Genomic DNA, 22,550 nt, shown 5'->3' with positions numbered 1-22,550 from the left:
CCAGAAAATATAAGAACTTGAAGTGGTGACTTTAGTCAGGATTTCCTTAAAGCCTTGCAATGTCACACACACAGGGCGGTTTTTTCTAGGGGAGACAGAATTATTACGAAGGTCTTTATGGAATGAGTCCAACTTTCCCTCGTTAAACCACTGGTTGCCTTTGAAGTCATGAGGGAGTCTTAGGTGAACCATTGGTTTTCCAAGGGTTTAAAAGCAAGAGCTACAGAGATGCTCTTTAATTTGACTTCATTTTGTCTTCAGTTTGTAATTTTTTCTTTTGTTATGTCTTAGCTATGTATTTCAATAGTATTAAAATACTTCCAGATTTTTCTTTCTGTCCATGTAATTTGTTTTCATTCATCCGTGTTTCAAAGTGAATGAACCAGGATGCTTAATGGAAGAATTTCCCTCACCTCAAAATTATTTTCTGTAGCCCTGTATCTTAGAATAAGTTTACAAATGAGTATAGACTTTCATTCTTTGTTAGTGGTAAGGAAATACAGAATTTGGGATTGCTGGGCCACAAATATTATGTAGCCTCAAGGGGAGATAAACATATTGGTACCATTTGAAGACAAGATAGAAGTCTAGCCTCTTTATCACAGGGATTGGTATCTCACTTGAGTTCATGGAGATGTAACAAAACAGTAACAGCTGAAGCATTTATTGCGTTCTTATTGTATACCTGCCCTAAGAGCCAGTGATTCTTAAGTAAGAAAAGATGAACTGAAATCCCACATTTAGAAATGTGTCTTCTCTAAAAGTCTTGGGCTACCAAAATTGTTATTTTCCTCTCAAATTAATGACATTTTCCATGACAACATTTAAGGTTGTGGTGGAATACTTCATTCAGATAACGGCACAATCAGATCCCCTCACTGGCCTCAGAATTTCCCCGAGAACAGCAGATGCTCCTGGACAGTCATCACTCATGAAAGCAATCACTTGGAAGTCAGCTTTGACAACAACTTCCTAATCCCCAGTGGCGACGGACAGTGTGAGAACAGCTTCGTGAAGGTTAGTGGGCTCGTTTATTAAATTAAGGCTGAACAGGTTTCATGAACATAAATGTTTAGACTAGAAACGATTCATTGCCTCTCAATGTAGGAAAAGGACAGCTTTGCTGCCTTGATACGTTGAATGAGAAAAATGAGAAACTTAAACTATTAGGGATTAGTGTTTGAACTACAACACACACATTGCCACGTGACTTTTCATTTGCTAATGCATAGGCAAAGTAACTTAATTAAGGAGCTTGTTTTCTGGCCTTATTGAATTCTCATGAACATTGATGGTTCTTCCTTTCTGTAAAAACTAAAGAGAGAAGGCCAGATTTCTGTTTGTTTATTCTTTCTTCCCCTTGCCCCCGCTTATCTCTCTCTCATAGATCTTCTGAGACAAAATGAATGTAAGGCACCATTACAGGCAACATTTAAATATGCTATAAAATTGCAGAAGGCTAGAGAAGGGGCTAGTGCAGGCTTCACCTTGCCCTTGAGAGCCCATAAGCTGAAAAGACCATGAGAGACCAGTAAAATTATGGCAGTCAAGCAGTCTGTTATACTGTATTTCTAGAAAGTCACAATACTGCTCATGTGGCACTGACCTCACTTTTCCTTGACTTGTGACCATGAGAGCTATGTTATAAATTCATCCCATCTGTGCTCTTTTTCATCTTATATGTTTTATCCCTGAGAGGCTACGTCTTTTAGAGGAAAGAACATTGACCTTAAGTTCACAATAGCCTAGACTCCATTCCTGTCTCTTGTTCCTCTGGGAGGTAATTAAACATTTCGACTTTAAATTACTCAACTGTAAAATAAAGAGAACAGTTCCTACTTTAGTGGAGCTGTTTGAAGCATTGAGGTAATAGGATACAATAATATAGAGTTCAGTACTTAAAATATAAAACCACCTAATGAATAAAAGTGTTTTTTATTGTTAATGTTATTGTTTTGTATCATCTCCCAAATTATGTTTTATAACTAACTGATCTGTGCTTACTGTTTAAATAAAAACCCCATATGTAAATAAAAATCTTCAAGACCAAGGGATAAGGGAAAAAGTCTTAGATTCGATATCAAAAGATTGATGCATAAAAGGAAAAATTAATGAATTTCATCTCATCAGAACTAAAAATCTTTTGCTCTGTGAAAGCCTCTGTGAAGGGGATGAAAAGACAAGCTACAGACTAGGAGGAAAGATTTACAAAGCACATGCCTGACTACAGACTACTGTCTAGAATATATACAGAACTCTCAAACCCAGCAGTAAAAACAGAGAATCTACTTAGAATATGGGCAAAAGATATGAAAACATATTTCACCAAAGAGGGTAGTCAGATGGTAAATAAACATGAAAAGATGTTCAACATCACTAGCTGATTGGGGAAATGTGCATTAAATCACAATCAGATGTTGCTATATTCCTATCAGGATGCTAAAATTAAGAACAGTGACAGACTCCAAATCCTGGCAAGGATGGGGAAAGCCGAATCACTTAGCCATGGCTAGTAATATAAAATGGTACTGAAAAATAGTTGGGCAGCTTCTTATACAATTAAGCCTACACTTACCATAAGATCCAGCAGTTACACTCGTGGGCATTTACCCCAGAGTAATGCAGATTATGTGTACACAAAAACCTGTATATAAATTATCATAGCAGCTTTATTTGTAATGTCTCCAAAACTGGAATCAGTGCAAATGTCCTTCAACAGGTGAATGGTTAAACAAACTCTAGTATATGCAAACCACAGAATACAACTCCTTGATAAAAACAATCAACGGACCAACAATTTGGACAAATCACCAGGGAGTTTTGCCAAGTGGAAAAAGCCAACCCCAAAAGATTACATAATCTATTGTTCCATTTATAAAATGTTTCTGAAATGACAGTATTTTAGAAGTGGAGGACAGATAGCCAGAGGTCAGAGAGTTGGGGGAGCAGAAGGCAATTGTGTGGTTAATAAAGGGCAGTGCTCGGGACCCTTGTGGTGTTGGGTGGTTCAGGGAGTCGAGTGTGGTGGCACATAACTTATATCTACTGAATACACACACACCTGAGTACACGTAGAAGTGGGAAATTGAGCCAGACTGCTACATTGTCGATCTCAGTATCCTAGTTATAATATTATACTATGGCTTTGCAAGATATCAGTGTTGGGAGAAACTGGGAAATGTGTTCAGGAGACTCATCGATATTATATCTTACAGCCGCATATGAATCTGCAGTTATCACAAACACTTGTTTTTGTTATTGTTGTTGTTGTTTGTTTTATTACTTGCATGATAAAATATCATGTGAAGCCAGGCTGACAATTTTGTAACAGTCTGTAGATATAATATAGAATATAGTTCGATGAGTCCTGGGTCATATAGCCAGTGGCATGAGTTCTTAACTGACAAGGCAGCAATGAAAACTTAGTAACTCTTTCTTATTATTGTCATTACAACACTTAAGTTCTTAGTCCTAAAGGTACAGCTGTCAGATCCACAATTAATGACTTCAGAAAGGTATAAGCGCTAGAGTATTCTTGAAGTTCCTTGTTAAAGAACTTGAGATTCCTTATTAAAAGTTTTAGCTTTTATCTCCTTGCCTTTTAGTAATGTTTATAAAAATAGTATATGCAGATATCAGTAAATCATGTTTATACTTTTATAAAATATGGATAGAAAACTTCTGTGTACTGTTTCCCTGGATAGTTAAGGGGGGAAAAATTAAAGGGGATATTAGGGAAAAATGGTAGTATGTATTTCTTTCGTGACACATTTTTGATCTTAAGTTATTTGGCAGAATATCTATGTTTTTTATCTCAGTAGCTCCAGTGCCAGTCACCTCCTATATCTAATAAATGGAAATATAATTTGCCTTTAATAGATGACTAACAGCTGGATCCCAATGTTTGAAAAATCAATTCAAATTATATGGCTTTAAAGAACTGAGAAATATTAAATCAGTGCTGTGAATCAGTGATTTCTCACCTCTTCCTATGGACTGACTTGCCAATAGAAATATTTTTAATGGCTTGATGTTTTATTGCTTTGTTTGAGAAATATTCCTGAAAGTGATATGTTCAAATGAGTAATTTTATGTAATTCGATGTGAAGAAGAAAATATTTAATAGTCAAGGAAGACTAATCTAAACCTAATTACTTTTTTGCCCTCTTGGGCTAGATAATTATTAGTTGTGTATATGTGTGGTGGTGGGGGGGTGGTCTTGTGCATTGTAGGAGCTTCAGCAGCATCCCTGGCCCCTACCCACTACATGCCACCCCCATACCAAGTGTGATAATCAAAAAGGCCTCCGGACGTTGCTACATATTCCCTGGAGAGGGCAAAATTACTCTCATCTGAGACTCAGTCAACTTGGGGGATCTTCCCTTGTTAAACACATTTTATAGTATTTTCCCCAGTAATGTGTATTCATGACCTAATATCAGTTCTTTCCTTGAGTGACTCAACATTTTAGATACCATGATCTCTCATTTAAACTACTGCAAAACCTTCCTGGCTGATCTCTCAGCATCCTCTCTTTTTTTCTTATTCCCCACATTGTAATGTTTTCCAAAAACCAAGCGTCGCTGAGCCTTAAGCTTTCCAGTGGCTCCTTGCCGTTTTCGGGACAGTGGCCCAGATCTCTCACATGCCACAGGGCCGGCATGGACTCTGCAGTCTCGCCTCACGCCTTAGTTTCTCTCTGTTCTTGGAACTAGACATGCCCCTCCCTGCCATGCGGCCCCTTTGGGCAGGCTCACCACTCCCCAAAGCAGGTAAAGCTCTTCATGACATACTCTCAAGGCCCCTTTCACAATTGGAATTTCGCATTTAAATTTGCGATTCTATGATTATTGTCCTTCACCAAGCTGGTTAGGATTGGCTTGATTTGGAATTTTATTGCTCACAATATCCCTCAGCAGCTATTTTTTTAATGACTACATCAGTTATTTCTTTTAAAGTTGCCAAACTGATGAAATGACTGGGAGTCGCCAGCCCATCTGCAGTGAGTAATAGCACGTAGTGACCGAGGCTCACCCTTTCTTCAGCATGACCCTTAAAATCCATCACTGCCAGGAAGTCTTCTATGATTTATTCCAATGGGTGATAATTACATGTATGCTTAGGATTCATGTCCACTCTCTTTATGCTTCTCAAAGTGTTCATTTCCATGGGTTCCTTGCTTGGTGCTGTTTTATACTCGTAACCCACAATTTGCCATCCACCCAGGACAAGTGGGAAAGCCCACAGTACTGCAGCACACATGGCTGTCCTCTCAGCTAGATCAAGTCAACCAGGAGAAGGTAAGAGGAAACTAGGTAGTGATCGATTTCTTTAAGTTATTGCCCAGCTGCACAAAAATAAACACAGTCTCCTGGGAAGACTCAAGAATGAGATAGGCTATATAAATGCAGCTTTGAAAGACTATTCTCAAAAGATAATACTGCAGACTTGCATGTGTTTTGTTTACTATTATGTTTAGGTCTGTATACACCCACGTCCCATTATTCTCCAGCCTAAACGCTTTAAAATATTGACAAGGAAAAGCCTTGAGCGTTAAGTCATGTTTGTGGCTCTGCTAGGTGTGGGCCGGAACCGAGGAGGCGGACAAAGCCCTGTTAGCCACGAGCTGTGGGAACGTGGCTCCCGCTGCCATCATCACACCAAGAAACGCCTTCACGGCCGTGTTCCAGTCTCAGGAGGCCCCGGCTCAGGGCTTCTCTGCATCCTTCGTAAGCCGTAAGCAGCACTAAAAATGAAACCGAGACTAGGTGTGGCTAGGTGTGGCTGTCACAGGCAGGCTTGGGGAAGAGTGGGGGCTGCACCGGGGTTGGCTGGAACTGGGGATCCAAGGGGAAGAATGTGGGCAGGTCACCTAATCCTGAGAGTATGTCCTTCCTTTAAAACTCAGTGAGGATGGAACTGGATTAAACAATAAGTTAACTGAGAAATGGTGTAAAAGGCCTGAGTGCCACAATGATGTCTAAAAACAACCTCCAGATCCAGAGTGGACAGGAATTCTTCAGGAGACTGGTGGTTAGTAGACAGCCAGGTCCCTGGCATGTGGTACACTGACCACCTGATCCCAAATCGTCTGGGGCTTTGAAAACACACCGATTCTTGGGCCTCGCCTAACCCATATGGATTCAGAATTTCCATGAGCGGGGACTGGCATGTTTTAGCTCTCACCCAGATGATGCTCATGGGGCATCTCAGTAAACCTTGAGAGCCACTTTCTTCAGAATTTCCCTTCTTCTCTTATTACTGCTTACAAATTTGGTTCGTTTTTAAGTCTGAGAAGCAGTGGCAGTGCTGAAACTGTTGGCTGAAATGGATTGAATAGCTACTAACAGCAATCCGCTGTTGAGGAGAAAGTTTGATGAAAGGAATTAGAGGAAAGAATGCAGTGGACAGGTATTCCAGACACACAGAAAAGGATGATGGTGGCGTAGAGGAAGGATTGAAAGACCGCCCGGGCCTAACCTTAGGTCTTCACTTGGATTCATGCCTATGTGTGTGCGCGGAGCTGGGTGTGCTTTAATATCAGTGTTCAAAGAATACCGGTATTTTCATATGTGATAGATCGGCGAGTAATATGGATTAACTAGCGGTTCTATGAAAATGAGTGTCATGTAAGTGGTAAAGAGGTAGTTGGATTTATGACACCAGGGATTCATGTGAGAATTTGATAGGAGTTGGGATTAGTACATTTGACCATTTTTTTTTAAAAGCAGGTATTTTTTTTTTTATGATCAGAGTACAGTAGTAATGAAAATAATATAGTTTTCTAATAATATAATAAGATATTTTAAGACCACTGATGTACCAGTTTGGTACAAATCACTTTTCATCAGTTTTTTTTCTTTACATGAGCCATGTAAAAGGCCTGAGTGCCACAATGATGTCTAAAAACAACCTCCAGATCCAGAGTGGACAGGAATTCTTCAGGAGACTGGTGGTTAGTAGACAGCCAGGTCCCTGGCATGTGGTACACTGACCACCTGATCCCAAATCGTCTGGGGCTTTGAAAACACACCGATTCTTGGGCCTCGCCTAACCCATATGGATTCAGAATTTCCATGAGCGGGGACTGGCATGTTTTAGCTCTCACCCAGATGATGCTCATGGGGCATCTCAGTAAACCTTGAGAGCCACTTTCTTCAGAATTTCCCTTCTTCTCTTATTACTGCTTACAAATTTGGTTCGTTTTTAAGTCTGAGAAGCAGTGGCAGTGCTGAAACTGTTGGCTGAAATGGATTGAATAGCTACTAACAGCAATCCGCTGTTGAGGAGAAAGTTTGATGAAAGGAATTAGAGGAAAGAATGCAGTGGACAGGTATTCCAGACACACAGAAAAGGATGATGGTGGCGTAGAGGAAGGATTGAAAGACCGCCCGGGCCTAACCTTAGGTCTTCACTTGGATTCATGCCTATGTGTGTGCGCGGAGCTGGGTGTGCTTTAATATCAGTGTTCAAAGAATACCGGTATTTTCATATGTGATAGATCGGCGAGTAATATGGATTAACTAGCGGTTCTATGAAAATGAGTGTCATGTAAGTGGTAAAGAGGTAGTTGGATTTATGACACCAGGGATTCATGTGAGAATTTGATAGGAGTTGGGATTAGTACATTTGACCATTTTTTTTAAAAGCAGGTATTTTTTTTTTTATGATCAGAGTACAGTAGTAATGAAAATAATATAGTTTTCTAATAATATAATAAGATATTTTAAGACCACTGATGTACCAGTTTGGTACAAATCACTTTTCATCAGTTTTTTTTCTTTACATGAGCCATGTTAAACCTTGGCTAGGTTATCCTTTCTTTAATATCTTAAAATTAAATGATTTGCAGTAAAATTTCTACTACTTAGCCCAAAAACCTGTAGTGTTTTCTAAAAAATATATGTAATATTATCATTTATTTATTTTTAAGTGAAATTTGTTCTTAGTTATTGTTTCTTTTATTCAGAGTTCCTCAGGAAATATGTCTGTAGAATTAAGAAATTTTAGTCTTTCCCTCACTGATAAAAAAGATACTGTATGTGAGAACAAATGTCCTGATAATACCTTTTTCTCCCCACATAGGGTGTGGAAGTACTTTCACTAAACCTTCAGGTTACATCATTTCTCCAAACTACCCAAAACAATATGATAACAACATGAATTGCACTTACGTCATAGAGGCTAATTCTCTGGCTCTCATCCTTCTGACTTTTGTGTCTTTCCATCTGGAAGGTAAGTTTATTCTCATGTAAATTACAGTTGATTCTTAATAAATTCATGGGGGATAAGTAGAGGCAGAGATCGTCCAGAATTACCATTTGAAGAAAATATTTAAAATGTTGCAGAGTATATTTGATGTAAATTTGATTAAAATTCCATTCAAAGTTTTAAGAACACATGTACCATTCTGTATATTTCATTCAGGGGTAAAAAAACAACTCCAGGATTTTAAGAACACAAGCAACATGTAAATAGCTTAAGGAAAATAAGTATGAAATGTATTATATGTTAATAATAGTTTTTAATTTATTCCTCTGTATTTATACTCTATACACCTACATGTGTATACACACGCCCACATGTATGCACATCCTCTAAACTAATGAGAAACTTGCTGAGTCAAAGTAGGTGCTCAATAAGTGTTGAATGAGTGAATGAATGAATAAAATTAATAAATATCTGTACTCTACTTTTATTAAGTGTTACCATGAGACATGTATTCATCTCCTTTTTCTTTTTTATCTATATCAGTCCCATAGGGATTGTGAAATCCCTAACCACGAATGCCCCTTTGGGTTCATTCCCACTCCCGGGAATGGGCTGTTGGCTAAGGGGACAGGGGAACTTCTGATTTGGGCTGGGCTGTGACTATGGTAGATGGGACTTAGTGTGTATTGGATGACAGGATGCTACGATGCAGCAGGAAAAAAATATTAACCTTCAAGTAGTTGAGTATTTTTAACCACTTAATTATATTAATATTTTTATAGATTAATTTCTCATTTCTAAATTATAATTAATCTGAAAATTTGTCAAGTTACCTCTGCACAAGCAAAATTTCTTTCTGTTTGGGTTAGTCTACCACAGCAGTGAAAAGTTACATTTAGCAAAATGTTCTACAGTATTCAGGAAATTTGTTACATAAAAATAAAAATGACATGTAGTACTCATACATTGATAAATTATACAAAGCCTCTCTCACTTTATAGTTTTTCTATGACCTCCTTTTCCTACATTGCTACAAGTTTGTGGTTTTGGACACATATGCTAGCTAGAAAATGCCAAGCATGAATTGATGTATGTCACTGTAAAAATGGAATATGAAGTAAAATAAAATCTTCTTAGCATTTGCCAGCACAAAATCCCAGTAATATAAAAAGATGTTTATGATATATATAGTATCAGGAGAAGGAAAAATGTTAAAATGATTCCGTTTTCTCTTTAAAAAACCATTTGCATGAATAAAATCTGTAAGGCTCTTAAGCAGTCCTGGAAGAGGTGTCACCACAGTGCCATAGATTATGACACTCATGTTCTTCTTTAGACCTTTTCTATTATCTTTGTATCCAGGGGAAAGTTGTTTTAATAACAGGAGAAAACATGTGGCTTGGACCGTATGGGCATTTGTATGGGCATTTTTTTCTCATTAAATTATGTAAACACGAAAATTTCATATGCCAATATCATTTAGAGTTGAAAAGAAGACTCTAGGAGATACATTATATAATATAGCCGCAAATAGCTCTGCCGATACCAGTGGTATGGTATTATTACAAGGGAACCCGTGCTGAACCAAACAGTGGCTCCCTGAGTTTCTTTGACTAGGTGGGGTGGACGAGCAAGCACACCCTGGAATACCTGTCACGGGGTGTGGAGAGAGAGAACAGCACTTTAGGGGGAGTCCCAGTGCCAAGTTGGCCACTTATGAGTCACGTGACTTTGTGCAAATTACTTAATCTTTGTTTCCGATCATCACTTTTATTTTTTAAAAAATATAAAATAGTTATGAAAGTCAGATAACGCCTGTAGAAACATATTTTGTAAACTATAATTCATCAAAGCAGTCATTGTTTTGTTATTTTTGCTGCTACAAGTCAGAGTCTCCAGACGTGCCTTGATACGACTACCCTGAGAGCAGATATTTGGTTTTGCAGATTAAGTGATTTCTGCTTCTACTAAATAGATTTGCTAATCATCACTCAGTTGAAAAGACTGATTTTTTTAATAAGATAATATCTTTATGATAATGCCTTGTGATAATTCCAATATTACAAGTACTCAGCATTTTCCAACTGCTAAGTGAGTAATTTCTGGCTATAGTTTAATAGAATTATGACACTTCCCAAAAAAGGGCAACATTAATCAAATTTATTTTATAATTAGATTCATATCACTAATCATATCAATGCTGACATTCATTGAATACCACCAATAAGCTGAGATTCATAAGCTACAGTGAAAATGACCTTTTATTCCTTCTAAAGTGAGCCTGAGAGATTCGTGTGCAGTATAGTGTAATAAAACAGAATTGCTCTTGAGAAAAATCACAGCTTTTTTTGCAGGAGCATTGGCCTTTCTTGCTGCTAGAGGCCATAGAAACTATTTCTGAGAGACTATGTCCAAATGACTAAGTATTTCTGAGCCCAGCATACCAGCAGAGCCCGCGTTGACCTGGGTAGAAATGAAGGTTCTAGGTCTTTTGATGGGCCATGAGCACAAAAGGTGTCTTGGCAAGAAAAAGATGCCCTCCCACCTCCCCGGCTACACAATACTAAAAGGAAACTTACTTGTCTATACATTGTGTTTGCTAAACACCGACAGCTGGTTCAGGAGAGGCTTCTCTTCAGGCTCATATGTTGATTATTCACCTACACACTGGTGCTTTCCCTTCAGGACGGTTACAAAGGTTCAGTGACCTACTTTCTACTACAGTAAGTTGCTCTAAAAGTACATTATGATATCTTATGTTGGCCTAAGTTTCTCTTTCTCATTATTATTATATTTCCAATACTCTTCATTCTATAAACTAAAGACTCGTTTTCTATCCAATCACTGCTTTAGTATAAAAATTCCAGTGAAATCAGTTAAAAGTCATGGAATAAATTTTCCTTTGAGCATTTATAAGGCAACTCTCTCTTTTTTTTTTCTGAATGACTAAAATAGCTTTTGGTATTCTTAACAGTGTCCTCAAATGTTTTTAAGCAAAATAGGGAATTGACAAATTCAAAATATTCCCCTTGGTCAAAAATTAAACACGAGAAACAGGCAAAAGCTTACAGCAAAGGATGAAAAACTATCAATGTTTGTACTTATTTTGGAATTGGATGTCATTAAATAAATACTTATTTTATTTTCCCACATATTGAACAGTCTAAAAGTATATTTTTGTTGTATTTTCATTATTTCTGTGGCCAAGTAGATATCTCTCAGTTGCTGAAAAGATTATGGGCCTTTTCGTTTGTTTGTTTGGTTGGTTGGTTAGTTGTTTCTACTTCATAGATAAAGCACTTAATAGATGAAGTAACCTAAGGCAAGTGAACGCCTTCTATACCTTGATTTTTCTTTCATTAAAATTGAATAACATTAATTCACCTTGCTGATAATGAGGGATTTAGAAATTCTTAACTAAAAGATCCTACATCTAGGCAAATTCTGAATTCAGTCTTTCTCAGAACCAGGGTATCTCTTAATAAAAATTGGATAGAGTAAAACCTTAGCACAGAAGAAGGGCAAATGCTTTTGCTCAGTGTCCCCTAGGGAAGGCCTCAAAAGCCCTAAGGAATAGGGCTAGGTTTCCAGAACAGCCAGATAGAAAGTCCATAATATTTGCCTGAATTTTCTTTTATTAACTTAGCAGTCGTGGTTTATAGGCTACATCTTTTATAAAACTAACAGGAAAAAGGAAAGAAAATTTAGTTTTATTTTTTCCTTTTGCTGTGTTTTTCACCAAGAAGCAGAAAAAAAAATGAGTTTTGTTAGTTGTCTTAGTTCACATTTCTTCCAATTTAATCTAAATTAAAAAAAAAAAAACAGCATTACTCAATTTCTTACCATTGCTTCTCTTTGTTTTCTCAGTTGTTTCTAAAGAAATCAGAATGTAGGCGCATTTCGCAATTCATTATTTTAGAAAATATTGGGCAATGCTTCTTATGAAATAGCTCCTATTGCTATTTTATTCAAACTGGCTGAGCACTAGAGGAGATATTTTGGTTATGAGAGATTCTTCACTTGCCTGTGTTCTGAGACTCTGGCCTGCACACTCCACGGAGCTTAGTTTCATACTAGCGCATGCTTCTCTGTCCCACTCAATCATGTCCTCCATTGATGACAAGACTCCAAGCCCCTTGGAGCAAAGTTAATTAGACTAACAACGGATCTCTCTCATTGCTGCCCCCTAATTCATCTTCCTCTCCCTAGAGCCTTTTGCTACTTTACTGAAAAGACTTTATCTTATCTACAATATCAAAATATTACAACCAAAAGAATTTTTCCCTATCTTTTCCTCTCCGGCATCTCTGCCTCTCTGCCTATGACTCTCAGGAAAAAGTTGCAGTCCCAGTCTAGGTTCCACAAGTTTATACCATTTGCTGAATTACTCATCCTTAGTGTTCTTTCAGTTCTCTCCAAATTCTTGGAATCATGATGGAATTGAACATTGCTCTGTAATAAAGTCCAATATGTTAAAAATGATATTTCAGTACGTTGACTAGAGCCTTACTCATTTCAAACAATAAATCTGTTTTAAAGTTTTTTTCAAAGGATGGAAAATACTCATAAAAACAAATCATAGAGGATCATTTTGCCCCTCAGAGATTTCAGTTGTAAATATACATGAAATCGTTTACTGAAGATAGAATTAAGAATGACTGTAGCTCCTTGTCCCATGACATGGGCTGTAGTCCGAGGAGAAAGTAGTGTTCAAATTGCAGGTACTTCTCTTCCTACAAGTTCTCATATGTCTGATTGAATGCTGCCCCTTGACCATAAACTCAATCTTGATATCCATCTTGCTTCTTGAAGAACTTTTTCCAAACCTTGACTGAGTCCTTTTCTCTCCCTAGAAGTCAATCATCCTAGTTGTGTTTGATTATACATATTCTACTTGAGAGTTTTGTATATATTTTGATTATATATTCAATCGATTCCCCTATGATTATGGAAGAGTGTTTAATATCATTATTTTCTGATGCCTGTAGTCTTTGTCACCAGTGTCTTCTCATTGAAGAATCAGGCTGATATCTTTGATCTGCTGCAGTGATGTGATATGTAGAGCTAGAGCAAAGGATGTATGTGCGTGAATTAGTTGGTGCTTAATGACATCTTTATCTCATTTTCTAGTATATTACCTGGTTTTTGCTAATCTTTGATGTGCTCTTAGATTTTAGGTAACTTTACAAGATCTAATATTATGTAATGTTTAATTTCTTGTGGAAAAATTTTGAAAGACAACCACCTTAAAGAAATGACTACCGGAAAAACTCTAAGAATGTTTTAATCCATCAAGCAACTTGCCAGATATCATAACTTTCATAATTTATTGAGTCGGGCTTTGAGAATGAGGTTGTTATCTTCAGTGGTTTGTTTAGTTAATTGATAATCTGTTGCTATCTACAAAAAAATTAAAATTCCCTCTGGGGAAGTGGGGGAAGATGAATAGGGTTAAAACAGGTCAAATATTTGGTGAAGGAAGAAAATCTAACCTTGAGTGGGGAACACACAATGCAATATATATATATGACATACTATTGAATTGTACATTTGAAAGTTATTTGATTTTCTTAGTCAATGTCACCCCAATAATTTTTAATTAAGAAAAAATTTTTAAATAAATAAAAAAAAAAATTTCCTCTCTACTTCCTCTGCCTCTTCCCTGCCCAACTTCCTTACTGTTGTACACAAATCTTTTGTAAGTAGTTCATGAGTTATGGTTATATCTCAACATAGATATATCATCTCTATGTTGGTAGACCTTTCTATAATTAAACCAGTTCTTTTAATTATTTGGAAGAATAATCAAGCATATGGCACACTTTACCTTATTTTTCACAGTCTTTCCATAATTTTATAAAACAACGATTACTGTGATAGTCTATATTATTAGCCCAACAACTTAAAAACTAAAAAGAACACCTGCATAGCAAGCCATTTGACCAAAGTAACACCAGGATTTTAATCTAGCATTAGCGATATTTCTTTTCATTTTGTCATTTTGGTTTTGCAATTTTATATATTTTTTCTGCCTAAAGATATTTTTGTAATTAATGCACAACATTTTTTTCCTCAAATTCACGTCCTTTAAATTTTTAAAATTCCGGTGGAGCTATTGGTGTCTTGCAGACAAATTCTGGCAATATTTAAACCATGAATCTGTTTAGTCTATTTCTTCTTTGTCCTGTTTTTCCAACATCATATTGCTTCTAATTATATGAGGTCATCGAAATTAAGTATTTCATATTTTTAAATTGTAGATTTATGCCCAATTAGAAGCCTTTCTATTCCAGGATTTTCAAAATGAAGGAATTCTTTGAGGTTAATTTAATAAATATATCTTGAATTGATATCTCAAGATTTCTGTAAGCTAGATAGAAATTTAGCTGAGGAGCCAAATATTTTCCTAAAATGACTTGAGACTTAAATTGCATAGATATTTTCTGATAAAAATATCAATTTTACGTAAGGTGATACTCAGATCTAAAAAGGGAAGGGAACTTTTTAATGTAAATATATGTTAAAAAAATGCATTCAAGACTCTTTCAGTTTAAGGTGGCAGATTACGTTCAAGTTAGTGTAGGTATAAATGAGGGCCTGAAGGAAGGACACAGGGTTATCTCATCTCCTCAAAGGGAGATGTAAACCCAGAAGGGGAGTGACGGGCTTCCGGATCAAATGCAGGCAGAAATGCAGGCGTCCTTCAGAATGCTGCTCCCCTCCCTCCCCCGCTTTTGCTGCTGTCTGCATGACAGTCTCATATTCCCTTATGACTGTCTGCCTTCCTTTCCTCATCGGGAGACGACTGCCGACACGTCCTAGGTTGAACACCTTTGGCTCCTACTGTTGACTCTCTCTTACTCAGTTATGATTCGAGCACACCTGATTGGCCTGGACCAGGTGTGATGTTCCACCTCGGAGTTATCGATCAATCTATCAACAGTGCTCAGGATGGCGGGGTTCTGTAAAAAAATAATAGCTACTATAATTATGATTAGATTATACTAATCTATACTATATTGATTATGTATTTTTATGGTACCATTAATAGAAAACTTAATTCAACCTGGTTTAAACATAAAAGGATAATTTATTGACATTACTTCTGGAAGACCTCAAAGTTAGATGTGCCTCAAATCTGCTTATTCTAGCATTTTAATTTTGTCATCAAGTATTCTACCTTTTCTGGTCTCACCTGTGCTCACCTGTGACCCTCCCCCTAAGGCTGGTTCCTCTCCTGGCTGTAGGTTGGCAGCAGTGGGGTTGTGTGCTCCTCCTGCACATTAGGAAGAGAGACGGCAGCTAACCCATGGCACGCAGGAGTTCGCTTAGACCATCTTGAAAGAGTCAAACATGCTCCTCTATTCCACATTCTGCATTTAACAACCTCATGTTGGCAGCTCGAAATTGGCTATAGGGGGAGTATTTATACCGTGGAAATTGGCAAAGGCTACAAATCAGGGCTTTATTTTTCCCCCTCAGAGAATTGCTTGTTATATTTACCAGCATACTACTGTCTATTCCAGACTTCCCAACAAGGGTCTTAAAATTTACCCTAATTGGATTGGCTTAAGTCACATGCCTACTCTTGAAGAAAGGTCTATGACCAGCAGACTTGAAATTATAAAGTAAATGTATATCATAAATTTTTTAATTTATAAGAGTGTTCTAACAGCAAACAGTCTGATTTCAGAGTCCACCATGTCATAGTACGCAACCGTATAAAATATTGTCATGTCGTTTTGTTCGATTCCAATGGGGAATTTATAAGTAATAAAGTTTGTGTGTATGTGTGTATGTGTGTGCGTGCGTGTACATGTGTGTGTTGGGGGGTGTTAGATCTATGTTCAATTTGACATCTATATGAAATGAAAGTGTTTTTCTGTTGTTTATAAATGAACATGAAAAGTATTCCATATCATTAGTCATCAGAGCAATGTAAATTAAATATCACACTGAGGTACCATTTTACACACACCAGAATGACTAAAATTAAAAAGACTGACATTACCAAAGATTGGCAAGCATGCAGAGCAACTGGAAGTCTCATACATTCCTGATGAGACTGTATACAGATTTAACCACTTGGAAGAATGGATTGACAGTTCTTATAGAATTAAATACACATGTAATCTATGACCCAGTGATTCCCCACCTAGGTATTTACCCAAGAGAAATAAAAACATGTGATCGTGCTAATATCCAGAATGTAAAAGAACTCTTACAACAGAACAATAAAAGGCATATAACTCAATTTTAAAATAGCAAAGGGTCTAAGTAACCATTTCTTCAATTAGGACATACATAGACACTCAGCTTCATTAGCCATAGGGATTTGCAAATCCAAACTGTGGTGAGCTACTGTTTCATACTCACAATGATGGCTATAATAATAAAAAAAAAAATACAGACAATCACAAGGCAATAATGTGGGAAATCGGAACCCTCATGCATTTCCAGTGGGGTGAAAATATGGCGCAGCCTCTTTGGCAAACAGTCTGATAGGCCCTCAAAATATGAAGTAGAGAGTTATCATATGAGTCAGCAATTCCACTCTTACTTGCATACCCAAGAGAACTGAAAACATGTATACACTCAAAACCTTGTACACGAATGTTCGTAGCCACATTATTCATGACAGCCTAAAGGTAGAAACAAACCAAATGTCCATCAGCTGCTGAATGATAAGCAAAATGTGGTCTGTCCATACAATGGAGTACTGTTCAGCCTTGGAGGGAATTAAGTACTGACACAGGCTACAACACAGACGAGCCTCAAAAACATTATGTTAAGTAAAAGCAGCCAGTCACAAAAGGCTGCATATCATATGATTCTGTTTATGTGAAATGGCCAGAACAGACAAATTTATAGAGACGGTAAATAGGTTAGTGGTTGGTTAGGCAGGGGTGGGAGAGCCATGAAGAGGGAGAGGGAAGTGGGGAGTGGTTTTTAATGGGTACAGAGTTTCCCTGCAAGGTGATGAAAATGTAGAACTGGGGGAAGCGTCAGCTGTCTGAAGTGCTGTGGCACTGTGAGTTGGTGATACCTTATCAAAAGGCCATCTGACAAATCGGAAAAAGAAAAACTTACCTCAGTACCGGTAACTCAACTTCTGAAAATTTATACCAGCGAAATAATGAGAAACCTCCACAAATATTTATGTACAGAATGTTTGACAACATTTTTAATCAAAAGAAAAGTGGAAAAGATAAAATTATCAAGCATAGGGGAATAATTGAACATGGAATGGCACATCTATATGTTATAATTTAATATATGCATTAAATTTAACATTAATCACATAAAGTGGCATGATTTCATCTTATTTTACATTAGTAAAAAATAGGTTATGAAAGGTCATGCCCAGTATGATTCCAATTAACATTTTAACAACATAATTCAACTATAAATGACTGGATAAGTCATGGTAATAACAAGCTTTTTAATTTTTTGTTTATTCTGTTTTTTATTTCTCTTTGGGATAGCTTGCAATATACATTTGTTTTAGAATTAGAAAACAAAATGACAATATATGTTTTACAACCATATTGCTTGTACGAACATTGGTAATGTGTGTTCAATAAACACCCAGATATTTAGACATTTCTAAATATCTCTCCGTGATGGGCGTTCCTTATCTGTCATAAGCTTTGAGTTACAGCGGGTTTCTGGCTGGCAGCACCATTGACACTTGGGGCCAGGTGACTTTTGTTGTGGCTGGGGAGGGAGGGCTGTAAGGCTGCTCTGAGTTTGCAGCATATTTAGCAGCATCCCTGGGCTGTGCCTGTCCAGGCCAGGAGCGCACCCCAGCACGGCAGTAGAAAATGCCTTTGGATATTGCCAAATGGCCCTGGGCGGCAAAATTGTCTCCAGTTTATAATCGTTGAATTAAAGAACCATTGGATAAAGGAAGAAAAGTCTGGATTGTTTCAAAGTGAGATTTTTCTGTTGTGAATTTCTCCCTGTGTTCTCGTACCTGTACTTGTTTTGTGACTAGGGCAAACATCATTTCATCAGGAAACCAAGTTAAAATGATGACGTACCGAAATAGCTCTTGACTCTCATTTTCATTTCTATTTAAATTGCATGAATCTTCATTACATTGATTGTTTACAGTGCTTCTGATTAAAATGTTGGTTGTTCCACATTTTGTACAGCTCGCTCAACGGTAACGGGAGGCTGTGACAATGACGGTGTGCACATTATCAGGGGTCACAGCGTGGCTTCCACACCCTTTGCCACCGTGTGTGGTGACGAGATCCTGTCTCCTCTCACCATCTCTGGCCCAGTGCTGCTTAACTTCTACTCCAATTCCCACACCACCGACTTGGGATTCAAGTTTTCCTACAGGATAACTGGTGAGTAGTTACGGCGATGTGGTATGGAATTTTACTTTCTTCTCGAGTGATTTCCATAAAGAGTTTTAGTTACAATTCGTACATCGCCAACTTGATGTACTTAAGAAATTTTCCTTTTTTTAAAATATGAGGAGGCTCTTTTTTGGCTAGAATCGCTCTTTGAAAATCAAATGGAAGATTGAGATTTATTTTGACAATTTAAGTTAAAATGAATATTCCTGGTATCTTTAGTTGTGTATATATTGCATAAAGGTGACTTTTTGGCCTGGACTACCCAGGTGCCCATTTCATTTTCCCAAGTCACTTTGCTAATGCGAACAGCAACATTGTATAAATTTAGGACAAATGTAAGAGAATATCTTTATGATCTTCTGGTAGAAAAGGATTTTTTTAACAATATACAAAAAGTACAAGCCTTAAAGGAAAAGGAAAGATCGATGTATTCAACTCTGTTATAATTTGCAACTTCTCTGTAGCAAAGGCAAATGGGAAGACCACTCACAGACTGGGCCAAGGTCTTTGTAGCTACCAGGATCTTTTCATTCTTTATAGACAATTCGATCTATGTTTATTTGAAAATCATCAGACTGTATTTTCCTATTTAGATAGTCTTTTCCTCTCCTGCATTATAATAAACCTGGTTGGTTGGTTTGCTCACAGCATTTTTCCTGTATCACACTGCCCAGCCTCAGTGAAATGAGCACACAAATCATGCAAAGTCTTGGTTTTGTTCTATCTTGACCAAACCCACTGCTAAAAGTAGAAACTTAAATAATTATCTTTATATAAATAACTGTTTCCATCTACAGAGAAGACTGAACATGTTTACTTACTCATGAAAAACACCTTTGCAGTTCATTCACATGAGCTGCTACCTGAGTCCTGAGCCCCATTTCTGAAGTCCAGTGGTCTGGCTTTGTGGATCTGTTGGCACAGAGTAGAACTGAGCAGTGAACACTCCTCCCCCCAGTTGCCTTGTTGCATAAAGAAAAAGGTTGATTTCTTTTATTCTCTTGGTGCAACTGGTGTTTTAGAGAGTTACATCCCTGCTTCATATTCTTTTACTCTTTAATCCCTCATTTTCCTAAAACACTATACAAGTTTTCACATACCCCCTATGAGAGTCTCACTTTAAATGAAGAATGTTGTTGATATTAAGATTTCAGATCCCTACAGTGTACAAATTTGGGAGTTATTTAGGCTTTGATAAGCTTTCAGAGACCACATAATTGTGTACAAGATGAAATGGAGTAATGGGTACACAAATCTGACATTTAATTCACTACAAATGTCCTCGGAGGTCTTAGCACATGAATACTTGTTGGCGTATAGAGAATAGCTTTTCCCACAAAGTGGGCTCCGCTGAGGCTAAATATATAAATAAATAAATAGCCTTAAATGGCAGCCACAATTTATTTCACATTTCTAAGGGATATCAGTGGAATATGTCCATTGGTAGTATATAAACTATAAAACTATCATCAAAATATACTGGCCCTTTTCTAATTTTAGAATCACAAAATAAAATAAATATAAACCTCAATGAGAGTAGGGCACGTTCTGTCATTAGTTGACACAACCTGATCCTCCTATGTCTGAGCAAAAATAATAATTATCTTATTTTTTAATGGACTTATTAAATTTTTATGGCTGTTGTTTTATTGACTGATGGTAGTAACTAAGGGCTCTGGGCATTTGATTGTTGGAGTCAGGGTGGGGAATGGGCCTGTCCTCACGCTTGCTGGGTGCTAGTAATACAAATGTAGCAAGTATGGTCCTTACCAATCTCACAACTAAAAAGAAATACACAGAGCTATTATGCATTTGAGCCCACAGAGGTAACTAAACCCAAATGTTCCAAACATGATTTCCCATATTTCCCTTTTTGATAGTCTGGCTTTGACAGAGGAGACTCTAATCTGTATTATTTAAGATTTCTGGGTCACAGACCTTCCTGAGTCCACATGCCCACTACATGCCTTGGATTCTGTATCTTTCCTAAACTTCCAGTTATCACCATAATCCTTCTGAATCTGGGAATTAAATGTAGAGAAACGACAGTTACATCCCTTCACGTGAAATATTCTTTCTCATTATTTTCACTCTGACCATTAATTTTAGTCAGACTTGTTCTGTTCCAAGGTGTGCCTGAAAAATTTCTTTACACTTTCTACCCCTTACTGTCTCCTTCCCCCACTCCCACCTCAGTGGAAGAATCAGAATTATTTGTAAACACAGTAAAGAGAGGTTTAAGTTGCTTTAAGACAAATAATTATTATATCTCTTAGGGAAAAGATACAATAGTAAAGAATATCTCAAAACTAATTGTTTTCTGCACCCTCCCGTCTTCTGTTGCAGTCTGTGGGGGTCTGTTCCACTTCTCCACTGGAATCATCCGGAGCCCCTCCTATTCCTATTCAGATTACCCCAGCGATATGCACTGTTTGTACAACATCACAGTCAGCGACGACAAAGTGATTCTGCTCAAGTATGTGAAACAAATCTACCTTCTTAAGAAAATCGTCTCAGCTCTATAGAAAATGTATTCAGTTAATGATAGGAATCTGAAGGGAGAGGAAGGTCCTTGCATAGTATCAGCCTGGGAAGTGGGCCTCCCACCCTCTACACAAGCCAACTGCACATGGTAAAGCGGGGGGAAACAGGGACTCCACCTCTTAAAATGGTTGCTATAATTTCTCAACAATTTCAAAGGAGTTTCATGTAACAGGGTATAAAGTTATAAGCCTGTCTTGAAATCAAAGAATGTGGGGAGGGCAAGAGAAAGCAGTTTCCACTTGTTTGACACTTATACACACACACACACACACACACACACACACACACACACACACACAAATTAATTAACACTTTCCATAATTCTTTTATTTAATTTTTAAAACAATCATGTGAGGTATATATTATCAATCTCATTTTATCAAAGAGAAAACTGAGGCTCAGAAGGTTGAAATTAAGTTCCCAAAGTGATACACTATTAAATGAAGAGTCAATATCTGAATCTATATCAGATTTCCTTTCCAAAACCATGTCTCTAATATTTCCCTATGCTACCTCTGAAAGGATAAATTTTCTAATGACTTAAGAAATTTATTTTTATTTGTGTATCAGAACACTTCTAAACTGGTGCTATCTGAGATATCTTACATCATCACTAAGATTCTCCCATAACACTACTTACTCTTAAGTCTGATTAAGGAAACACAACCTTCAGTTAGTTCTTCAGAGTAATAAAGTTCAAAGTGCTTTTGTCTAAGATGACATATTTCTAACTCTTGTGTTTCAGTGATATCCAGCATGTGACGGAAAACTCTGAAAGCTGGCATAGTTCACAACAACATGAGTTTTTTAATAGAAGTTTGGTGGGCTAAGACTACTCCTACCAACCCCTCCCTAAAAATCAGAAAGCCTCTGCATTTTACCTCCTGGGTGCTGTATGTAAAATGGGTCCATGGACTGTAAGACAGGTCTCATCCAGCTTAGTTTGGTTCTTGTAGCAGACAGTAGGTGGCCTATAGGCTGGTCCCTGAAGGAAACCGCAGATCTCACCTGGAACTATTTCTAAGGAAGCTGTGCCCCAGGGACAAAAAGTTCTCTAGATGCTAGGAACAAAAAATAAACAAAAATTGCAGGTGGCCAGGAGCACGAGGCCTGTGAAGGGATCACCTGCCCAGAATGGAGCATAAGGGATGGTTCTTGCTTGTCATTCGCCATTATGGTACAATACTTGTTTCTTACATGTGTAGGATTATACTTGGGTGTTGGGGTGTATGTGTGTGTGCGTGCGTGTGTGTGCGTGTGTGTGTGTGTATTTTTTTCTGTTTCCTGCTGGGGCCCTGGGGCTTACTATAATCAAAGTTCACATTAGCATGTTTAGAAAATTATTTATTATATTCTTTCTAAGAATCTCCTTTCTATGAAACATACTGCTCTAGGTGCTGCAGAAGTTGTAGGCATTAGTAAAAT

At 37.4% G+C, this 22,550-nt stretch overlaps 1 protein-coding gene across 3 annotated transcripts in view; it reads left to right on the top strand.

The window, feature by feature from the left end:
- The window catches only part of CUBN (cubilin), a 233,315-nt gene that overhangs the window by 174,472 nt on the left and 36,293 nt on the right, over positions 1-22,550 (top strand). For all 3 annotated transcript variants that reach the window (XM_039877480.1, XM_039877479.1, XM_039877481.1), the window contains 5 exons: positions 830-1,017; positions 5,580-5,736; positions 8,086-8,235; positions 18,369-18,569; positions 20,928-21,057. In XM_039877480.1, coding sequence (XP_039733414.1) covers positions 830-1,017; positions 5,580-5,736; positions 8,086-8,235; positions 18,369-18,569; positions 20,928-21,057 — 826 coding nt within the window. The remainder of the gene's footprint in view (positions 1-829; positions 1,018-5,579; positions 5,737-8,085; positions 8,236-18,368; positions 18,570-20,927; positions 21,058-22,550) is intronic.

Source organism: Pteropus medius, unplaced genomic scaffold (assembly GCF_902729225.1).
Source record: "Pteropus medius unplaced genomic scaffold, Ma_sr-lr_union100, whole genome shotgun sequence".
NCBI lineage: Eukaryota > Metazoa > Chordata > Mammalia > Chiroptera > Pteropodidae > Pteropus > Pteropus medius.
The sequence above is the reverse complement of the archived record's forward strand: the minus strand, read 5'-3'. Positions and strand labels throughout refer to the sequence as shown.